Raw genomic sequence first — 19401 nt, forward strand, 5'->3', positions numbered from 1 at the left:
GAACGGTCCAAATTGGGTAGGTCCTTGGCAAGGCTGGTGCTGAGGTCGTCCATGGAGCATGGTTTTCTGAAACGTATTGTTGATTTGGGGATGAAGGGAGTCAGTGTTTTCCTTATTGATAGTTCCGTGGATATCAACGAGTGATCTGACCAAGGGATGGGGGTACAAGTAGGGGGGGCATTGGGCGAGATGGGTTCATTTATGAAAATGAGGTCCAAAGTGTGGCCTGCTTTATGGGTGAGTTTATTTATAATTTGCTTGAAGCCCATGGCCTGGAAAGAAGATAGGAGGGCTTCACAGTTGGGAGTAGGTGATGGGGAGTCAAGATGGATGTTAAAATCTCCTAAGATGATGGCTGGGGAGTCCGTGTTGATGTGATTGGCTATGATTTCGATGAGCGGAGAAGGGTCAGACTCTAGAAGCCCAGGGGGGGTGTATATTAGACAAATTTGCAGCTGATTGGATTTGAATAATCCAATTTCTAGTTTAGTCGTTGATTTCAAAGTTTGATGTGATAGTCTCAATTCTTTTTTTGCGGCTAACAATATTCCGCCCCCTCTTTTTTTAAGTCTGGGTAGGGAGAAGATGTCGTACAGTTGTAGTGGTAGTTAATTAAGACAGTATCTGTGTTTTGCAACCAAGTTTCAGTGATTGCGCAGATATCGGGTTGGGTGTCCAGGAGGTAGTCATTGAGGATGTGTGATTTTTTTGTGAGGGATTGAGAGTTGAGAAGCGTTAGGGTGATTAGGGAGAGGCCCAGGAATTGAGTTAGCGGAGAGGTCATGATGGGAATCAATGATCTCTTTGAGTGTTGATGATTGAGAGTGGGTAGTTTACCTCTGTTAAGGAATGGGTGAGAGATAATAGGGATGGGAAACGCTTGTATCATGGTTACTTTTGATTAAAGGAGTAGCCCCGGTGGGGGTGGGGACAATGGTGAAGAGTGCTGGAGGATGCTTGATGAGGTCTGGATGAGTGCTGGAGGGTGATTGATGGTTGCTGGAGGATGATTGATGAGTGCTGGAGGATGCTTGATGAGATTAAGATGGGTGCTGGAGGATGATTGATGAGTGCAGGAAGATGCTTGATGAGGATAAGATGAGAGTTAAAGGATGCTTGCTACGGTTTGGAAGAGTGCTGTAGGTGGATGTTTGGTGAGGTTAATATGAGTGCTGGAGGATGATTGATGAGTGCTGGAGGATGCTTGATGAGGTTATGATGGGTGCTGGAGGATGATTGATGGTTGCTGGAGGATGATTGATGAGGTCTGGATGAGTGCTGGAAGCTGCTGGGTGAGATCAAGGTGATTGTTGGGTGAAGTCAGGAGAGATCTGCGGTGCGGTTGTAGCATGGTGTATGGAAGCTTGCGGTGGGAACGGGGTAGTGTCTGTCGGGAATGGGAGGATGGTTGTATTGGAGTGTTGCCCGGTCCTGGGTCTCACAAAGGGGTGCACTAAGGGGCATGCCCCTTAGGTCGCGCTCCTTTGGATGCGCGACGCCGCCGGGAGGCGTTGGGATTTAAAGGTCCCTAAAACTGCCCTCTGATAGGCCTGGTGCCTTACAGTGGGAGCGGCTACTCACCGCGTGGTCCGCCATCTCTTAATTATTTGTTTCCTGCTCCCTCCCTTGTAGATCTTTCCTTCTAGGGTTTTTTTTTTTTTCCTTTTTCCTTTTTTATGCCTCTTCTGCACAGCTCACCAATCCTGCAACAGTGAGCGGGCTCTTGCCCCGACTGGGCCGCGCGAGCCCCGGCAGAGGAGGTACTGAGGAGGGGGTATCGCCGTGAGCGGGCGGATGCGGACAGATTTGTGTGGGTCAGTCAAAAACATCATAATATCATCGGCGAAGGCTGCATATTTAAACACCGCTGTTTGCATTTTGATGCCTCGTACCACAGGGGTGTGCAAAATAGATAAAAGAAGAGGCTCAAGCTGTAATAAAAACAATAGCGATGATAATAGGCAGCCTTGATGAGTACCTCAAGAGATTGAAAATATCGCAGACTGCGACTTATTCACTAGAATAACCGCAGTAGGGTCTCTATACAGAAGCTGTATGGCATCATAAAACAACCCTATAAATCCCATTGCCCATAAAATACAAAAGAGATATCGCCACTCCACCCTGTCTAAAGCTTTTTCTGCATCAAAGCTGATCAAAAGATACGGATGTTCCATCTGCTGGCTCATTTCCATAGCTGCCAGGATCTTACAAATATTAGTTAGGGCATATCGTTTATGGACAAAGCCCACCTAGTCTTGACCTATTAAAGAGGGGATTACCTCTGCCAGACGGTCTGCTAAAAGTTTTGCCATAAGCTTCTGATCAGCATTGAGCAGGGAAATCGGCCTATGAGAAGCCAAAGAATGTGGGTCCTTTCCTGGCTTGGCAATGATGGTAATATGGGCCCTATTAACATGTTCAGGATATGCACCTGAGGCTATTAAGTCCGAAAAAGTACGAGCCAATATCGGGCTCACTAAAGCCTGCAAACATAACATTTGGCAGTAAAGCCATCAGGGCCTGATGCTTTGAAGCATTTCGCCTGTTTAATAGCTAGCTGCACTTCCTCAATTCCCAAGGGCCTATTGAGCCACATCTTCTGGGCATCAGACAGTCTTGGCAAAGAAAATTTGGCACAAAACTGGTCACGGGCCTCCTTATTCCAGCCTTCGGACGTATAAAGCGCTGAAAAATATTGTTGAAAGTGAGAGAGGATTCCCTTCGTATCAGTGATCATAGTCCCTCTGCGCGGGCGGATGGCAGTGATATGACGGGATTGTCGGGCTGCTTTAATCAAATTATTCAGAAGTTTCCCAGCCTTGTTACCGAATTGATAGAGACAAAACTGGTAATAGAGAAGGCTCTTTTTAGCCCGCTGATGGAGAAGGGAGTTAACAGCTCCTTGAAGCGTTCGGTATCTATCCCTATCTACCGGGAGATTCGAACGAGCCAATTGGTCTCTGGCGTCCTTCAGTTGTCTGCTTAAGGCAATAAGACGCTTATCAAGAAAGAGATCTAGGCGTCATAGTCAATAACACATTGAAATCGTCGGTTCAGTGTGCTGCGGCAGTCAAAAAAGCAAACAGAATGTTGGGAATTATTAGAAAGGGAATGGTGAATAAAACGGAAAATATCATAATGCCTCTGTATCGCTCCATGGTGAGATCGCACCTTGAATACTGTGTACAATTTTGGTCGCCGCATCTCAAAAAAGATATAATTGCGATGGAGAAGGTACAGAGAAGGGCTACCAAAATGATAAGGGGAATGGAACAGCTCCCCTATGAGGAAAGACTAAAGAGGTTAGGACTTTTCAGCCTGGAGAAGAGACAGCTGAGGGGGGATATGATAGAGATGTTTAAAATTATGAGAGGCCTAGAACGAGTAGATGTGAATCGGTTATTTACTCTTTCAGATAGTAGAAAGACTAGGGAGCACTCCATGAAGTTAGCATGGGACACATTTAAAACTAATCGGAGAAAGTTCTTTTTCACTCAACGCACAATTAAACTCTGGAATTTGTTGCCAGAGGATGTGGTTAGAACAGTTAGTCTAGCTGTGTTTAAAAAAGGATTGGATAAGTTCTTGGAGGAGAAGTCCATTACCTGCTATTAATTAAGTTGACTTAGAAAATAGCCACTGCTATTAATTGCATCAGTAGCATGGGATCTTCTTAGTGTTTGTGTAATTGCCAGGTTCTTATGGCCTGGATTGGCTACTGTTGGAAACAGGATGCTGGGCTTGATGGACCCTTGGTCTGACCCAGTATGGCATTTTCTTATGTTCTTATGTTTAAAAAAAGCTATCATCGGCCAAAAAGTATGGTATCGCCAGATACGCTGGGAGGACGGAGTGGCGGAAAACTGTAGATCCCACCAGATGGGAGCATGGTCCGACAGTAGTATATCCCCTATACACGCATCACGAAGCTTTTTAAACAGAGGGCCACTGACAAACAGATAGTCTAATCGTGACCATGTGTCATGGGCACGCGATAGATGTGTAAAATCACGCTCAGCAGGATGCAGTATCCGCCAAGCATCTACAAGCTGTAAAGATTGTATTAAGTGCAGCAAATCGTTATTAGTTCCTTTATTCCTGGGGGTATCTTTTGATTTATCCAATTGCAAATCCTTGATAGCATTAAAATCTCCTCCCATAATTATGAGATCATCAGTATAAGGAATCAGTAAACACTGTAATTCTTTAAAAAAAAGTAGGAGTGTAAGTAGTAGGGGCATACACATTACATAGCACCAATTTAGTATCAAAGATTTGAGTAACTAAAAGGAGATAGCGTCCTAGGGGATCCTTAACCTATTTTTGGATCTTAAAAGATAGTTGTTTATCAAATAAAATCGACACTCCAGCAGACTTAGAAGAAGCAGAAGCGAAATACACATCTCCCACCCAGCTTCTACAAAGCTTGCCATGCTCAATGTCAGTAAGATGGGTCTCCTGGAGAAATGCAATATCAACTTGTTTCTTTTTAAGATGTTGCAAAATTTTGGACCACTTAACAGGAGAATTTATTCCACATACATTCCAGGATATAATCCTAGTACCTTTAGCTGAAGCAAGTTCTGATATTGAAATAGGACATGAACAGCCAAATCATATCAATAACATGGAAGCCCTCCCAGCAGAGGCCCCCCATGTGACTGAGTTACACAGGTGCGACATGAAGCATCGTACTTCCTACATAGCATGGACAGCATCAAAAACCACATAATTAACCCCCCCTTGCCCCCCACCCCCCATCTCTCCCTTTCCATTCTTTCAAAATCTTCTCATTCTCAATGAGAGTCACCACCATGCACACAGTTGCCTACCCTCCCCTCCCCCCCTATTTCCAGTCCCATCCACAACAAACACCTTGGTAAAGCAAGCCAACCACATGAATGAGAGAGAACCTGAAAACAATGAACAAGCATTTGCATACTGTTACAAACTGGTACAGGAAACTAGGATATCAAAACTATTAATCAGATGAGCAGTAAAGCATACATCTCCTTAGCCCTGTCAAGTTAGGTAGGAGAACGATCGCGATTTAAACCTCTGCGTTGGCAGGACCCAGGTACAATATGTGTGATCAGCTTCCAACTATGGGTAAATCGCCGAAGTAGCATCCAGCTATAACCTTGTCAAGGATCTGGCCCGCAAATTTCAGAGCTTGAGTCCTCATTCCCCCCCACAAGGGCTACGCGGCGCGAGAGAGGAAGTGGTTGACATAAATTTCTTCACTGCCTCTGCCTCCGTGAACCACTGAACACCATCACGGGTGGCCACCCAGAAGGCGGGCAGGGTAAACCAGCGTAGCTCGAAGGCTTGAGTCTATAAGTTTAGTGCAAAGCGGGGCCATTATACGGCGCTTGGCGGCCAAAGCCACTGAAAAATCTTGGAAGACCAACACCCGCGCATTTTCATATCTTAGAGACTTTCCAGCTCGTGTCACCCGCAGTATTTCGCTCTTATTGCGAAATTGAAGATTTTGGCGATAACGACACGGGGCCGTAGATCGGAGTCCTGTTTCTGCCCGAGATGATGCGTTCTCTCCACTCTTAGGGGCCCATGCACACGCAACAGGTTCAGTTCTTTTTGCAGCCAGCCTTCTAACAAGAACGGAAGGTCTCTTTCAGCCAAAGCCTCTGAGAGCCCCAGGAAGCGGAGGTTAGACCTCCGCGACCTGTTTTCTAGATTCTCCAAGTGCTCGGTATGCTTTTCCAGCGCCATTTTAAGAGTAGCAAGTTCATCATGGGTGACTTGGCAGCCATCCTGCAAATCTGAAACATGCTACTCGAGATCTGTAAATCGGGTCTCATAACCGGCAACTGCCGTCATAAGCTCGGTAAGTTTATCTGCGATCATTTTAAGTTCCGGGCCTAACAGTTCGGAAATAGCTGTCTTAATGTCATCAATCGCCGCTGTAGATGGCATTATTGGAGAATCCGGCGCCACGTTGGAATGTGAGTCCAGGCCACGCGGTTTTTCATTCGCCTTCTCTTTCTTTGCTAATCTAGACGCCGTCGCGCTTACCCGTTAGTGTGGCTGCCACAGGTAATGAGCCTGATAATTTTTCACTGCAAGATGAACGAAAGGGCGCCATGGATGGGGCTAGATCTCGGAGGGCCGACGTTGTGAAGGGAAATCACGTCTTTCCCTTACATTGCATCACATGACCTCCACAATAAACATTTTTAATATCACAAACACTAGAAAATTAGCAATTGTCAAATTACACAAGTAAGTTGGCAAATGTAAGTGCATAAATGTCTTTAAAAATAGTAACTTACACTCGTAGCTGTTGGCCCTGCCCAGGCATGCACCTAGACTGTCCTTTTTTCCATGTGTATATGTGCATGCAAACGTGAAAATACATGCGTATTTTGGATTTATAAAATACGGAATATTTATTTATTTATTTATTTATTTATTTAACACTTTTTTATACCGACCTTCATAGTAATAACCATGTCGGATCGGTTTACATAGAACAAGGGTATAACTGAAGCAGTAAATAAAAGTAATTAACAAGAGGAGTGAATAAGGCAAAGTTACATTTAACAAGGAGTAAAAAACTTGGGAAGCTTAAAAGCTGGAAGAAAGAAAGGCAGGAGGAAGTATAACATAATACAAAAGGAATTTGGGTTAGAGCTTAAAATGCTTTAACCTGTGATTGTCCTTCGTTCGAAAGGATAGTGGACCTCTATCCTCTACGTCCAGGTGAGATAAAATATGACTAGTGATTGTCTGGAGGGTCATCGAATGCTTGGTGAAATAGCCACGTCTTGAGTTTTTTTCTGAACGTTATTAGGCAAGGTTCTAATCGGAGGCTTGAAGGAATGTTGTTCCATATCGCTGGTCCTGCAATTGAAAAAGCTCGGTCTTTGGTCGAGGAAAGGCGTGAGGCTTTGGTAGGGGGGAAATTCAACGTACCTTTGTGAACATCTCTAATTGGTCTGTTGGAAGAGTGTAATTTGAAGGGGATTTCAAGGTCGAGTTGGAGTTGATGATGGATGGATTTGTGTATTAGGGTGATTGATTTGTAGAGGAATCTAAAATTTACTGGTAACCAATGTAGTTTTCTGAGGATGGGTGAAATGTGATCTCCACGGCTGGTGTTGGTCAGTAATCTCGCTGCCGCATTTTGTATCATCTGCAGTGGTTTGGTGGTCGATTTGGGGAGGCCAAGGAGAAGGGCACTGCAGTAGTCTATCTTGGCAAATAGCAGCGCTTGGAGGACTGTCCTAAAGTCTTGGAAAAAAAGAAGTGGTTTGAGTCGTTTCAGAACCTGGAGTCTATAAAAGCAGTCTTTGGATGTGGTGTTGACCATTTTCTTTAGGTTTAGTCTATTATCCAGCAATACCCCTAGGTCTCTCACATGCTTATGGGTGATGAATGCGTTGTGTGGGGATGATAGGGGAATATTTTCTTCGTTTGAAGAGATGAGGAGGAGCTCCGTCTTCGAGGCATTAAGGACCAAGTTTAGTCTATTGAGGAGGTTGGTGATAGATATAAGGCAGTTATTCCAGTGGGTGAGCGCTTTTAAAATAGATTCTGTAATGGGGATTAGAATCTGCACGTCGTCGGCGTACAGATAATGAATTAAATTAAGGTCGGTTAGCAATTGGCATAGGGGGAGGAGGTAAATATTGAAAAGGGTTGGAGATAGGGATGATCCTTGTGGTACGCCAAGGGTGGATTTTGTTAATGGCGATTCTTTATTATTGATTTTAACTTTGAATGATCTGTTGCAGAGGAAGGATTTGAACCAACTGTGGGCTGATCCGGAGATACCAATATCTGTTAGGCGATCCAGAAGGATGGCGTGGTTGACGGTGTCAAATGCCGCCGAAATGTCTAGCAGAACTAATAAAAAGGAGTAGCCTTTGTCTAGACCCATTATAATATGATCTGTAAGTGAAATAAGGAGAGTTTCCGTGCTGCGTGCCTTGCGGAAGCCATATTGTGAAGGGTGTAGGATATTGTGATCTTCTAGGTACTCTGAAAGCTGGGTGTTTACCAACTTCTCCGTTAGTTTGGCTAAAAATGGGAGATTGGAGATGGGTCTGAAGTTGGCTGGTTCATTAGGGTCTAGATTGTGTTTCTTGAGAAGGGGTTTGAGTGCCGCGGTTTTTAGCCTGTCAGGGTAAGTCCCTTGGGTTAAAAGGCAATTTATGATGCTTGTCAGAGGTCCTGAGATCGTGTTTGGAATGAGAAGCAAGAGTTTCGAAGGGATGTTATCTGCTGGATGGCTAGATGGTTTCTGTCTTTTTAGTAGGGATTCAATCTCTTTGGATGATATGGATTCGAAGCTGTTGAATTTGGCTCCCTTGAGTGATTGAGGATTCTTGTCTGAGGTGAGAGGTAGAGTATTTGGTGGTAGAAGGGCGAGTGTGTTCAGGATCTTCTGTTGAAAAAATGAAGCGAGTTCATTTGCCTTAGATAGGGCTTGTTCATCTGGGATAGACGGAGGGGTTGATTTCGTGATTTGAGTAACGTATGCAAACAGGGCCTGGGCATCGTATTGGAGATGATGAATTTTGTTGGCGTAGAATTCCCTTTTTGTTAGTAGAATAGAGGTCCTGTAGTGATGTAGAAAGCCTTTGTACATAGACAGGGTAGTTGTGTTAGGAGTTTTTCGCCATATATTTTCCTTGTGGCGTAGCTCCTGTTTTATCTGTTTTAGTTTAGGGGTGAACCAAGGTTGATTACCTTTTTTTGTAGGATTGATTGTTTTGGAGACTATTGGGCACCATTTGTTAGCAACTGTTTCAGTGATCTTGTGCCAGGAAGATAGGGCTGAGTCAGGATTGGAAAGGTCTAGGTTCACGAGTTCCTTGGAGAGCTGGTCACTAAGTATTTCGGATGGGCATGGTTTCCTAAATTGAATAGTAGAAAGGTGAGGAGGGGAGCTAGTACGAGGAGGGACGCTCAGAGAGACCTGAAGCACGCCAGCAGCTGAAACGGCTCAGAGGGACGATTGGTGGAGGTTCCCTGAACAGCCCCCGCTCACCTGATGACATCATCCGCAGCCTCAATATAAACCTGAGGACAGCGGTGGTAAGCTGGGAGCTAGTACGAGGAGGGACGCGCAGAGAGACCTGAAGCGCGCCAGCAGCTGAAACGGCTCAGAGGGACGATTGGTGGAGGTTCCCTGAACAGCCCCCGCTCACCTGATGATATCATCCGCAGCCTCAATATAAACCTGAGGACAGCGGCGCGCAGCTGCCGGCGCGCCGAAGCCGCGCGCCAAAGGGGCGCGCCCCTGGGTGCGTTTTTTCTTTGTACTTCCGGTGCCGGAGTTTGTTTTCCTTGGCACTGTTTGAATGGGAAAGAAAAGGAAGGTGAAGATGGCAGTTTCAACTCCAGTTCGAGGAACTGTATCCGGACCAATGGACCAACACCTCACGAGGAGGGTAAGTCAATCTATCCGGGAAGATATACCGGATATCTCCTTCTCCTCTGGGGCAACCGCTAGTCCCGCCATAGACCAGTCCCCCAATGTGCCCCCCGGCGTGATGGGGGTCAGTAAAAATCCTGATACCCCAAATTTGGCCTTAAAATCGCCAGAAGCCGGAGGGACGTCACCAGGGATGCAGGAAGGTGCTTCTGCTATTAATGAGAGGGGATTGCTACCGATGGGTAGCTTGACTGAAATAGAAAGTGATGCCGAACCACCGGACAATATTACCCTGGTTGACGTATGGAGGGTGGTCACAAAAATGGAAAGAATGCTTTCTCTTTCCATGGCTCATTCCACCAGTTTGGAATTGGAAACTAGGAAGTGCTTGGAGGACCATAACAAGAGAATCGTACAATTGGAAAGTGCTAGAGAAATATGTAACACCCAGATGACTACACTACAAACTACAAGTACTGTATTCATGAAAGACTCTTTAATGATTTTTAAAAAAAATGGAGAATCTGGAAAATGCAACAAGGAAAAATAACTTAAGATTCCTGAATTTTCCCTGTATTAGGTTATTGTCAGCTCAAGAGCTATTTAAAAGATATGCAACAGAAATATTGGGAATAGTTAAAGACTTGATAATATCAAAGATGTATTATTTACCAGTAAAAAAAAGAGAGGTAGTGAGTTCTGAGGCTGGGATTGATAGTTTGATACCAATCAGTCCCAACTTAACTGATTTTCTAGAATCGTCCAATGATAATATTCAAACCAGGGCTACATTATTAGTTACGTTTAGTCTGGAGAGTGAAAAAAATGTGGTTCTTCAGAATTATTTTAGAAACAAAGATATTATGTATTGTGGTCAGAAAATACAAGTGTTTCCTGACGTTTCCAAAGACACCCAATTGAGAAGGAAACAGTTTTTAGATTTGAGACAGAGGGTGTTATCCCTAGGGGCCACCTTTTATCTTAAATTCCCTTGCAAATGTTTAATTGCTTTTCAAAGAAATAAATTTGTGTTTCTGGATCCCTCTCATTTGGAATCTTTTCTTTTAGATAAGGGTGGATAAGCTAGGGCCACCCTCCTAAGTATGGGGGTAATACTGGTTATTGAAGTAGGCATGCACCTAATAATCATAGTAATTATGAAAATTTTCCTATGTTATAGTTACTTATTGTGGCTCCCCTTAATGTGGGCTTGCTATTGTTATTCACATAGGTATTGTGGTTGCTTATTTTGGTCTTTATGTTAAATATTTTCCTTGTGAATCAATATGTCTTATTTCTTTTCTGTAAAATGATGAAGAAATTATAATAAACTATAAATTAAAAAAAAAAAAAAAGAAAGGTGAGGAGAGGTGTGTGTCTGTTTGTCTATGGAAAAGGAGGATTCTATTAAGAAATGGTCTGACCAGGGGATTGGTGTGCAAGAAGGTTTTGATGTGCAAGAGAAATTAGAATTGATGAAAATTAAATCAAGAGTGTGTCCTGCTTTATGCGTAGGACTATTAATGATCTGCGTGAAACCCATAGCACTGAGGGTGGTGAGGAGTGCTTCGCAGTTAGAGGAGCGAGGTATAATGTCAGTGTGAAGATTGAAGTCCCCTAAGATCATAGTTGGGAGGTCTAAGTTGATATGTTTCATGATGGATTCTATGAGTGACGAGGGGTCTGTTTCTAGAACTCCGGGAGGAGCGTAGACTAGTAGAATTTGTTGTTGTTTTGACTTAACTAGGCCTAATTCTAATTTAGACTCAGTTTTGATGGTATGTGAGGATAATTTGAGTTCTTTCTTGGTAGCTAGAAGAAGGCCGCCTCCTCTTTTTTGTGTCTGGAAGGTGAAGATGTCATATATATGAATAGGAAGTTGATTGATTAGAGCAATATCAGTATTTTTTAGCCAGGTTTCAGTAATTGCACAGATATCTGGTTTTGTGTCCTGGAGATAGTCGTTGAGTATGTGTGTTTTTTTGGTTAGGGATTGTGCATTGAAAAGGGTGACTGAAAGTAGTGTGAGGCCTAGTAGTTGGTTCAATGGTGAAGTCATGATTGGAATAATTCTTTTTTGAATGCTATGGGTGGAGTTGCTTATGGAGATTCTCCTTCGGTATTGAATGATTGGGATATTGTAGGAATGCATGATGTTAGTTGGAGAAGTTGGCTGCTGGGAATGCTGGAGATTAGAAGAATGCTGTGCGAAAGCTAGGCGAATCCAGTCAGAAGAATGGAGGGCGAGTGCAGTCAAACAATTGTCCCCTTTTGTAGGATCTAAGAAATTCCTCTGTAGGATCTGCTAGGATCTGCTGACAAATCTGGCCGTTCCACGGGCTCTCGGTGTGCAACTGGCATGGTTTGCGCAGGTCTGGTATAAGACTCTTGGGCGTAGCTGTCTAGATGTGGTTTGATAGGTTCTGTTGCTGGTGGATGGTGATTGAAGATTAAAGCGGCTGTCTTTAGATGATAGAGCTCTGAGACTTCAAACAGTTGATGGAGACGCTGTTATGCTGAAGGAGCTAAAAAGGTAGGCAGCTGAAGAGGCATTGATATATGTGGCCGGAACTGAAGACCGTTTGGTTGACTCGGGGCTGAGCAGAAGGGGCGAGACAAAGGGGCAGGCCCCTTTGTCGCGCTCCTTCGGCGTGCGATGCCGGGCTGAAGAGTATTTAAATCCCCTCTGGGCTGGCTCCTATTGGAGGGCGGACGGGGCTTCCGTTCGCGGCGATCTCGGCGCGGTTTTTAAATGTGTGCAGCTGTTTTTGTATTTTTCTTGCTGCGAATGAAGCCGCGCTGTCGGCGCAGAGACTGCCTGGTGGGGAGTGTGTTGTTTTTCTTACCTTCCCCCGGCGGGGCTCTGCGCCGATCGCGCAGGCCTTCCCCAATGGCAGCAGTAGCGTGGAAAAGGAGATGGCGCCGGGCTGAAGAGTATTTAAATCCCCTCTGGGCTGGCTCCTATTGGAGGGCGGGCGGGGCTTCCATTCGCGGCGATCTTGGCGCGAACGGAAATAAAATATGTGAGTAGAGGCTACTTAATGCACGTATATGCTGATTTTTACGCATGTAACATTTTGAAAATTCACCTTGAAGTGTTATATGAGATGATTTCATGAAACAGCATGTCTTTTTTTAAAATTATGTATTCTCTTATTTGCTTCTATTATAAATTGCTTTGATATTTATAGAAAAAGCAGTATAGCTAAACCAAACTAAACTGAATCTTTGTGTGAATGTTCAAGTATCTTCTGCTGTACAAGCTGCTTTTTTCATTTACAAACCATTTTCCATCTGCTAGCATTTATTTCTCCTGAAGATTTGAGGACAAGTCCAGGCTTTACTTATGTCAAGTTTTGGACTATTGTAATATGACCGTGTTAGGTCTGCCACAAAAGGTAATTGGCCATTTGCAGTTAGCTCAGAATACATCGCCCAGATTAATAGAAGGAATTAAATGGAGGGCTCAGTTATGTTAATGTTACAAAAAGTACATGATTTACCTGTTCATAGTCATGTGCAATTTAAAATGGTTGTTGTTGTTATTTATTTATTTATTTATTTATTTATTTATTTATTATTTTTGTTATACCGAGTTTCATGACAGATATCACATCAACCCGGTTTACAATTAACAATGTGTGTAAAGCATAGCGTAACGTATATTCCCAATAAACTGTGAAACTTTAAATACAGTGTATCAATACCGTGTGTGAGAAAGTTACAATAAAACAGGGAAAATTAACTTGGAGCTGGAATAGGGGGAAAAATTGAACAATGCAATATATACATTTCTTCCAATTAATGAAATAGTATAGTAGAGTAAATAAATAAGCCTATGTGGATACATGTGATGGTATATAAATAAGAGACGGTAAATAAGTGATCAAGGGAATAAATAAGACACAGTAGTGCATGGAAAGATATGATAATAAAATGAAACGGTAGTGAGTAACCAAGAGAATAAATAAATAAGACACAGTAGTGCAAGGTAATGATATGATAATACTCAGCAGGTAAAGACGATAGTCCTCAGCAGGTAAAGATGAGTATAAGTTTATGGTAGGTGGATTCTTGATTAGATCCAGTTATTGTAAACAAGTTTATGAAGATGAGTAAGGGTTTTATTCAAGGCTTGGAAATGCTTTTTTAAAAAGCCAAGTTTTAAGTCTTTTCTTAAATGTTAGAGCGCATGGCTCCTGTCTCAAATCAGGAGGGATGGAGTTCCACAACGCTGGACCAGCTGACGAGAAGGCTCTGAGACTCAAGGCTTTATGTTGGAAGGTTTTGGCTTTTGGAATTTGGAGTGACTCTTTGTAGTATTCCCTGATGGGTCTGGTGGAGGTGTATTTTTTGAATGGTATTTGTAGATCGAGATGCGTGTGTTGGTTAATGGTCTTGAATATGATGTTGATGGATTTGTACATGATTCTATAGTGGATTGGTAACCAATGGAGGTTTTTGAGGATAGGGGAGATATGGTCCATTTTCCTGGAATTTGTAAGGACTCTGGCTGCAGAGTTCTGAACCATTTGTAGGGGTTTGGTATAGGAAGCTGGGAGGCCTAGTAGCAATGAGTTGCAATAATCTAGTTTGGAAAAGATTATTGCTTGCAATATAGTTCTAAAGTCCTGAGCGTGAAAAAGTGGTTTAATTCTTTTCAGAATATGTAATTTGTAGAAGCAATCTTTGGTGGTTTGGTTAATGAATGTTTTAAGGTTTTAAAATACTCCATGGCATGGCTGCTTGTTATTTGGCCTATAAAATAGTGCAATATGTACCGGTGAGGGACCTGCGATCTTCTCGGAGGGATTGCCTTTTTGTCTCTTACTCTTTTGATGTTAAATTAGAGAGAAATTGGGTGAGGATATTCTCAATGGCAGCACCTAAATTTTGGAATTCTCTTCCTTTCCAATTGAGGTCAATTTCTGACGACTTTATTTTTCACATACATCTTAAATCCTGTCTTTTCAACAATCTTTTATTAATATTATGCCTGTTTATTGATTTTGTATATTTTAATGATGTTTAGATTGTATTCTGTTTTGGACTGTTTGTTATTTTGTTTTTATTTTTTAATTTTATGTCTGGGACATCACATTGAGCTGATTGTAAATGTGATCCATAAATTGAATAAATAATAATACTAATATGGGCCCCTATATTTTAAATTGAGATGAAATGATTTTAAAAATGACAAAATATTTTTAAAAAGTAACACTAATATTGTAGATAAAAAACAGCAAAAAATAAAATGCGCCTGCAGCACTGGCTGCTCTGAGGTTTCACTCTTATCCATTTATTATTCCAAAGGCTCACAGACCTCGTCAACTCGTCTGTCTCCTGGTCCAGAGAAAGAAGGAACAAAGTACAACTGGGACCAGTCTGTCTATGAAAATGAGCTGCCCGTGAGATGCAGGAATGTGAGCGGGATCCTGTATAAGAACAGGCTGGGCTCAGGTAAGGACTCTGAAAGAGAACAACCTGCCTGTAAGGAGCAAAAAGCAATTGCCTCAGGTTATTGTCAGATTTTTTAAGGATTCTGTTTGGTAAAATTTGAAAATATAAACAAAACAAGAATCGTCAAATAATCTCAATCAAAGATCCACAGATGAGCAAGGAAGCAGCTGAGAGATGAATAAAAACTAATAGGAGAAAGAAAAGGAAAAAAACAGTGAAATCAGTGTTCAAAAAAAGTAGAACCAGATAACTTATCCAGCTAAATCTGGATATTTACTAAGATATCTTCAGTCAGGGATATTGAGGATGTTTATCCAGCTAACTGTGCCAGATAACTTTAGCCTTAACCCGCTATATTAAAAAAAAATGTAGCCAGTTAAGCAGCACACGTTGAAAAAAAAAGAAAAAGACTGACCCCAACCATAACCTACCTTCCCCCCCTCCCCCAAATGGAAAGCCTAATTGGGCTGGCGGGCCTGTGCCCTCACCCCACTCCCCGACTCCCTCTTAACAAAAAAAGGTGTTGGGCACATGGTTGGAGGAGGTAGGCTAGCACGTCCTCTCCCTTGGTGCTAGCTATATCATAGGGTGGAGTGGAGCCCCTCCCCTTACAAGGTGTCCGCAGGAACCCCTGAGGTCCTGGATGCCCTGTGCAGGCCCGCGGTACATATCTCCTATGCCTGGTGGCATCAACGGTTGCCTGGACAGTAACACTGGTAGCTAATGCTGCCTGGCAGGGGTGAGGGGCATGGGCCAGCCGGTCCAATGTGGCTATCCACTTGGGAGGAGGAGAAGACCCATGGCTATGGGGCCAGTCTTTTTTTTTTTTTTTCAGTAAGTGCTGCATAATCAGCTATACTCTTTTGAATATAACCAGTTAACTGGCCACAAGAGGCCAGATAACTTTATGCCTGTTTTCAGCCATTAACTTCAAATCACACTCCATCTTGAACTCAGCTGGAAGAGCAGGAGAAAGTAAAGGCTTTCTTATGTGTTAGTAGCAATCGATACTCACGAGCAGAGGGAACTGAAGCATCCCTGTCCCTTCATCCCTCAATGATATCAGAGGCTCATAACATCCTAACTTAGAAGACATCAAACCCTTTAATTCTGAATATCACCAGCAGTTTCAACCAAGAGCGACTGTGCACAGGGAGCCAGTGAAGATCTTTTAACACAGGAGTGGTGATCATACCTTCCACTGCCACTAATGATTTGAGATTTTTATCTGAGCAGCAATAAAGCTGTTGTAATGCAGGAATGCTGGAGATCACATAGGTCCCTCCTTTAGGATTCATGTGGGTCTGTTACTTCTGCGCTTATCCACAATTTTTTTTTTTAAACATTTAGGGGTAGATTTTATAAATCTACGCCCGTGCGTACTTTTGTTCACGCACCAGGCGCGAACAAAAGTACGTGGGATTTTATAAGATACGCGCATAGCTGCGCGTATCTTATAAAATCCGGGGTCGGCGTGCGCAAGGGGGTGCACATTTGTACACCTTGCGCACGCCGAGCCCTGCACACGCTGCCCATTCTCTCCGAGGCCGCTCCGAAATCGGAGCGGCCTCGGAGGGAACTTTCCTTCCACCCCCCCGCACCTTGCCCTCCCTTCCCTTACCTAACCCACCCCCCCCCCCCCCCGGCCCTATCTAAACCCCCTCCTACCTGTGTTTTAAAAGTTACGCCTGCCTGAAGCAGGCGTAACTCACGCACGCCAGCGGGCTGCTGCGCGCGATTCCCCGGCCCGGGACCCGTTTCGGAGGCCTCGGTCACGCCCCCGAAACGCCCCCGGGCCAGCACCACGCCCTCAACATGCCCCCGGAACACCCTGAATGACACGTCGGCCCTGACACGCCCCCGACACGCCTCCCTAGCGAAACCCCGGGACTTACGCGCATCCCAGGGCTTGTGTGCGCCGCCGAGCCTATACATACAATAGCACATCTATATCTAAAGCACAGATCACTTAAAAATCTCTCGCATCCCTAACATTTCCATCTTCTCTATTACATTATATAAATAAAATTGTTTTCCAGCCTTGTGTGTGTCTGTATAAATTTATTTTCTTTTTATTGAGGGAAAGTGATCTCAAGTATCAGCAGAGAGAGGATATCTCAGGGATGGGAGAAAAAGAGGATTAGAGGACCAGAGATGAGGATAGGAGTGGGAGGACCAGGTATAGGGAGCTAAGAAGGAGAGAGGACCAGGAAAAGCGTGAGGAGAAGGACAGAGGGCAGACTTCGTACGCTGGTCTTTTAAAATGTGGCCTTTACGGAATAGAAAAATATGTTTACTCTTACAATCAAACGTACATTTAAGGAGAGAAAAGAGAGAAAAAAACACCATTAATATCAATAGAAAAAAAAGGCAGATTAGAATCAATTGCCATTTATATAAAAAAAAAAGAACAACATAAAGCAATAATAAGAGTTCCCTGCCACTGAACATGGACACTATCGCGTGTCTCCTGGAAAAACAAAGGAACACATGCTCTTTCAGAGGACTTTTAATCCAGATCTCTTCTGCCAGTAGATCGTTAAATTCACCTATAGAAAACAAAAGTAGTGAACCGCGTCCAATTACCAATTGTTGAGAAAATATTGTAAAGTCAAATTAAACTTATAGAGTGGCCCGTAGTAGTTGCATCCCTTAAGCCTAGGCAGACAAATCCCATAGCATACAGTCAAAAATAATGCAGTGTACAGTCGCTCACAAATCCCAGCTGGAAAACAAACACGGAGACCATACCGTCCTCAGAAGAAAAAAAACATATGAAAGAGAAAAAAAAAAAAAAGCAGCTCACTCTGGTTCCTTAAGTAAGCTGGCGACAAATTTTTTCGCTTCCTCAGCCATCCGGAAATCAAATCTTTTGCCTTGATGCCACACACATAAATGTGCTGGGTATTGTAGAGAAAATTGAATATTGTACTGTGTACGTCTGGAGTAAGTAGCAGAAAATTCTCAGGGCCAGATATTCGTACCTATTCGCGGGCGTAGATTTGTGCGTGCAACCTGGTGCGCACAAATCTACGCCCAATTTTATAACATGTGCGCGCAGCCCCCGGACCGCCCCGCCCACGTCCCGCCCATTTTTTCAAGCCCCGGGACTTACATGCATCCCGGGGCTTGCGCGCGTCACCAGGCCTATGCAAAATAGGCTCGGTGCGCACAGGAGCGGGTTTTTGGGGTTACGCGCGTAATATACGCACGTAACCCTTTTAAAATCCGCCCCTCAGCGTTTTAAAATGACTCGATTAGAAAAGTGCTGGAAAACAAGGATCTTTTGGTTTCGATATAGTAGAGCTTTCTTTTTTTTTTTTTATTCTTTATTTTCAAAATTTTTTGAACTTATACCTAAGAATAACTCTTGTACAGTAAAGCTGATGTTTACAATTATACAGAAAAATACAAAGAAAACATGAGGAAAACTAGCCATCATCCAATAGTTATGCAAACAACATAAATTATAAGAATAATATGGAGGCGGAACTATAAGCACAAATATTTGAGGCAAAATAATTATTAAAGTAAGTCATGTACACCAAGGGATAGATTTTCAAAGGGTTACGTACGCAATATACGTGCGAATCCCTTTAAAAACCCTCCTGTGCGTGCCAAGCCTATTTGGCTGTGCCGGGGATGGCATGCCGGCAGCCGGCCAGCGTGCGCAAGATACACCTGCCACAGGCATGCATAAAAAGTGAAACAAGGCAGGGGGGGATTTAGGTAGGGCTGGGGGGTGGGTTAGATAGGGGACGGGAGGGGAAGGTTGGGGGGAGCGGAAGAAAAGTTTCCTCAGAGGCCGCTTTGATTTCGGAGCGGCCTTGGAGGGAACGGGGAAAGCCATCGGGGCTCCCCCTGGATTTTATAAAATGCGCGCGGCAGCACGCGCATGTTTTAAAATCGGGTGTACATTTGTGCGTGCTACCTGGCGCGCACAAATGTGCACGCTTCTTTAAAAATCTACCCCCAAGTGATGCCACTACCTAAATTCACTAACAAGCTGAGGCTTGAGGGGATGCCTCTTGGGAATGGGCATCTATGAAAGCCCTAAGTTGTACGGGCTAAAAGAAATTATAATTAACACCAGAAAGCTTCACACAGCATTTACATGGATATTTAAGGGTGAAAATGGTCCCCAACTGAAGAACTGAGGGGCGCATATTAAGAAAATCCCTACGGTTGATTTGTGTTGTTTTAATCACATCTGGATATATCCAAATTGGATAACCATATACCGTATTTTGTGGTCTGTAAGACGCCCCTGATCATAGGACGCACTTAGGATTTGGAGGAGGAATATAAGAAAAAAAAATTCTGTCCCCATGACGGGCTCTGTACGGAGCTCCCCCTGGAGCGAATGTAGCGTCTCTCCCTCTCGCGCGCCGTCCCCCTCCTCCTCCTCCCAACTCAGCCCAATCAGTATGGTGGCGCAGGTCAAATGATTTTCTAATATATCTAAACAAATGAGAAGGAAATGGCCTGTACTAACCTTGATGCCATGTATCGTCTTCTGCCGGCAGAGCTTCAGC

At 43.6% G+C, this 19401-nt stretch overlaps 1 protein-coding gene across 1 annotated transcript in view; it reads left to right on the plus strand.

Annotated features, from left to right (window-relative positions):
- DEAF1 (DEAF1 transcription factor) overlaps window positions 1–19401 on the plus strand; it is a 366149-nt gene that overhangs the window by 55238 nt on the left and 291510 nt on the right. Inside the window, 1 exon segment of the mRNA XM_029582224.1 lies at window positions 14720–14866. Coding sequence (XP_029438084.1) covers window positions 14720–14866 — 147 coding nt within the window.

This window comes from Rhinatrema bivittatum, chromosome 17, assembly GCF_901001135.1.
Source record: "Rhinatrema bivittatum chromosome 17, aRhiBiv1.1, whole genome shotgun sequence".
Taxonomy (NCBI): Eukaryota; Metazoa; Chordata; class Amphibia; order Gymnophiona; family Rhinatrematidae; genus Rhinatrema; species Rhinatrema bivittatum.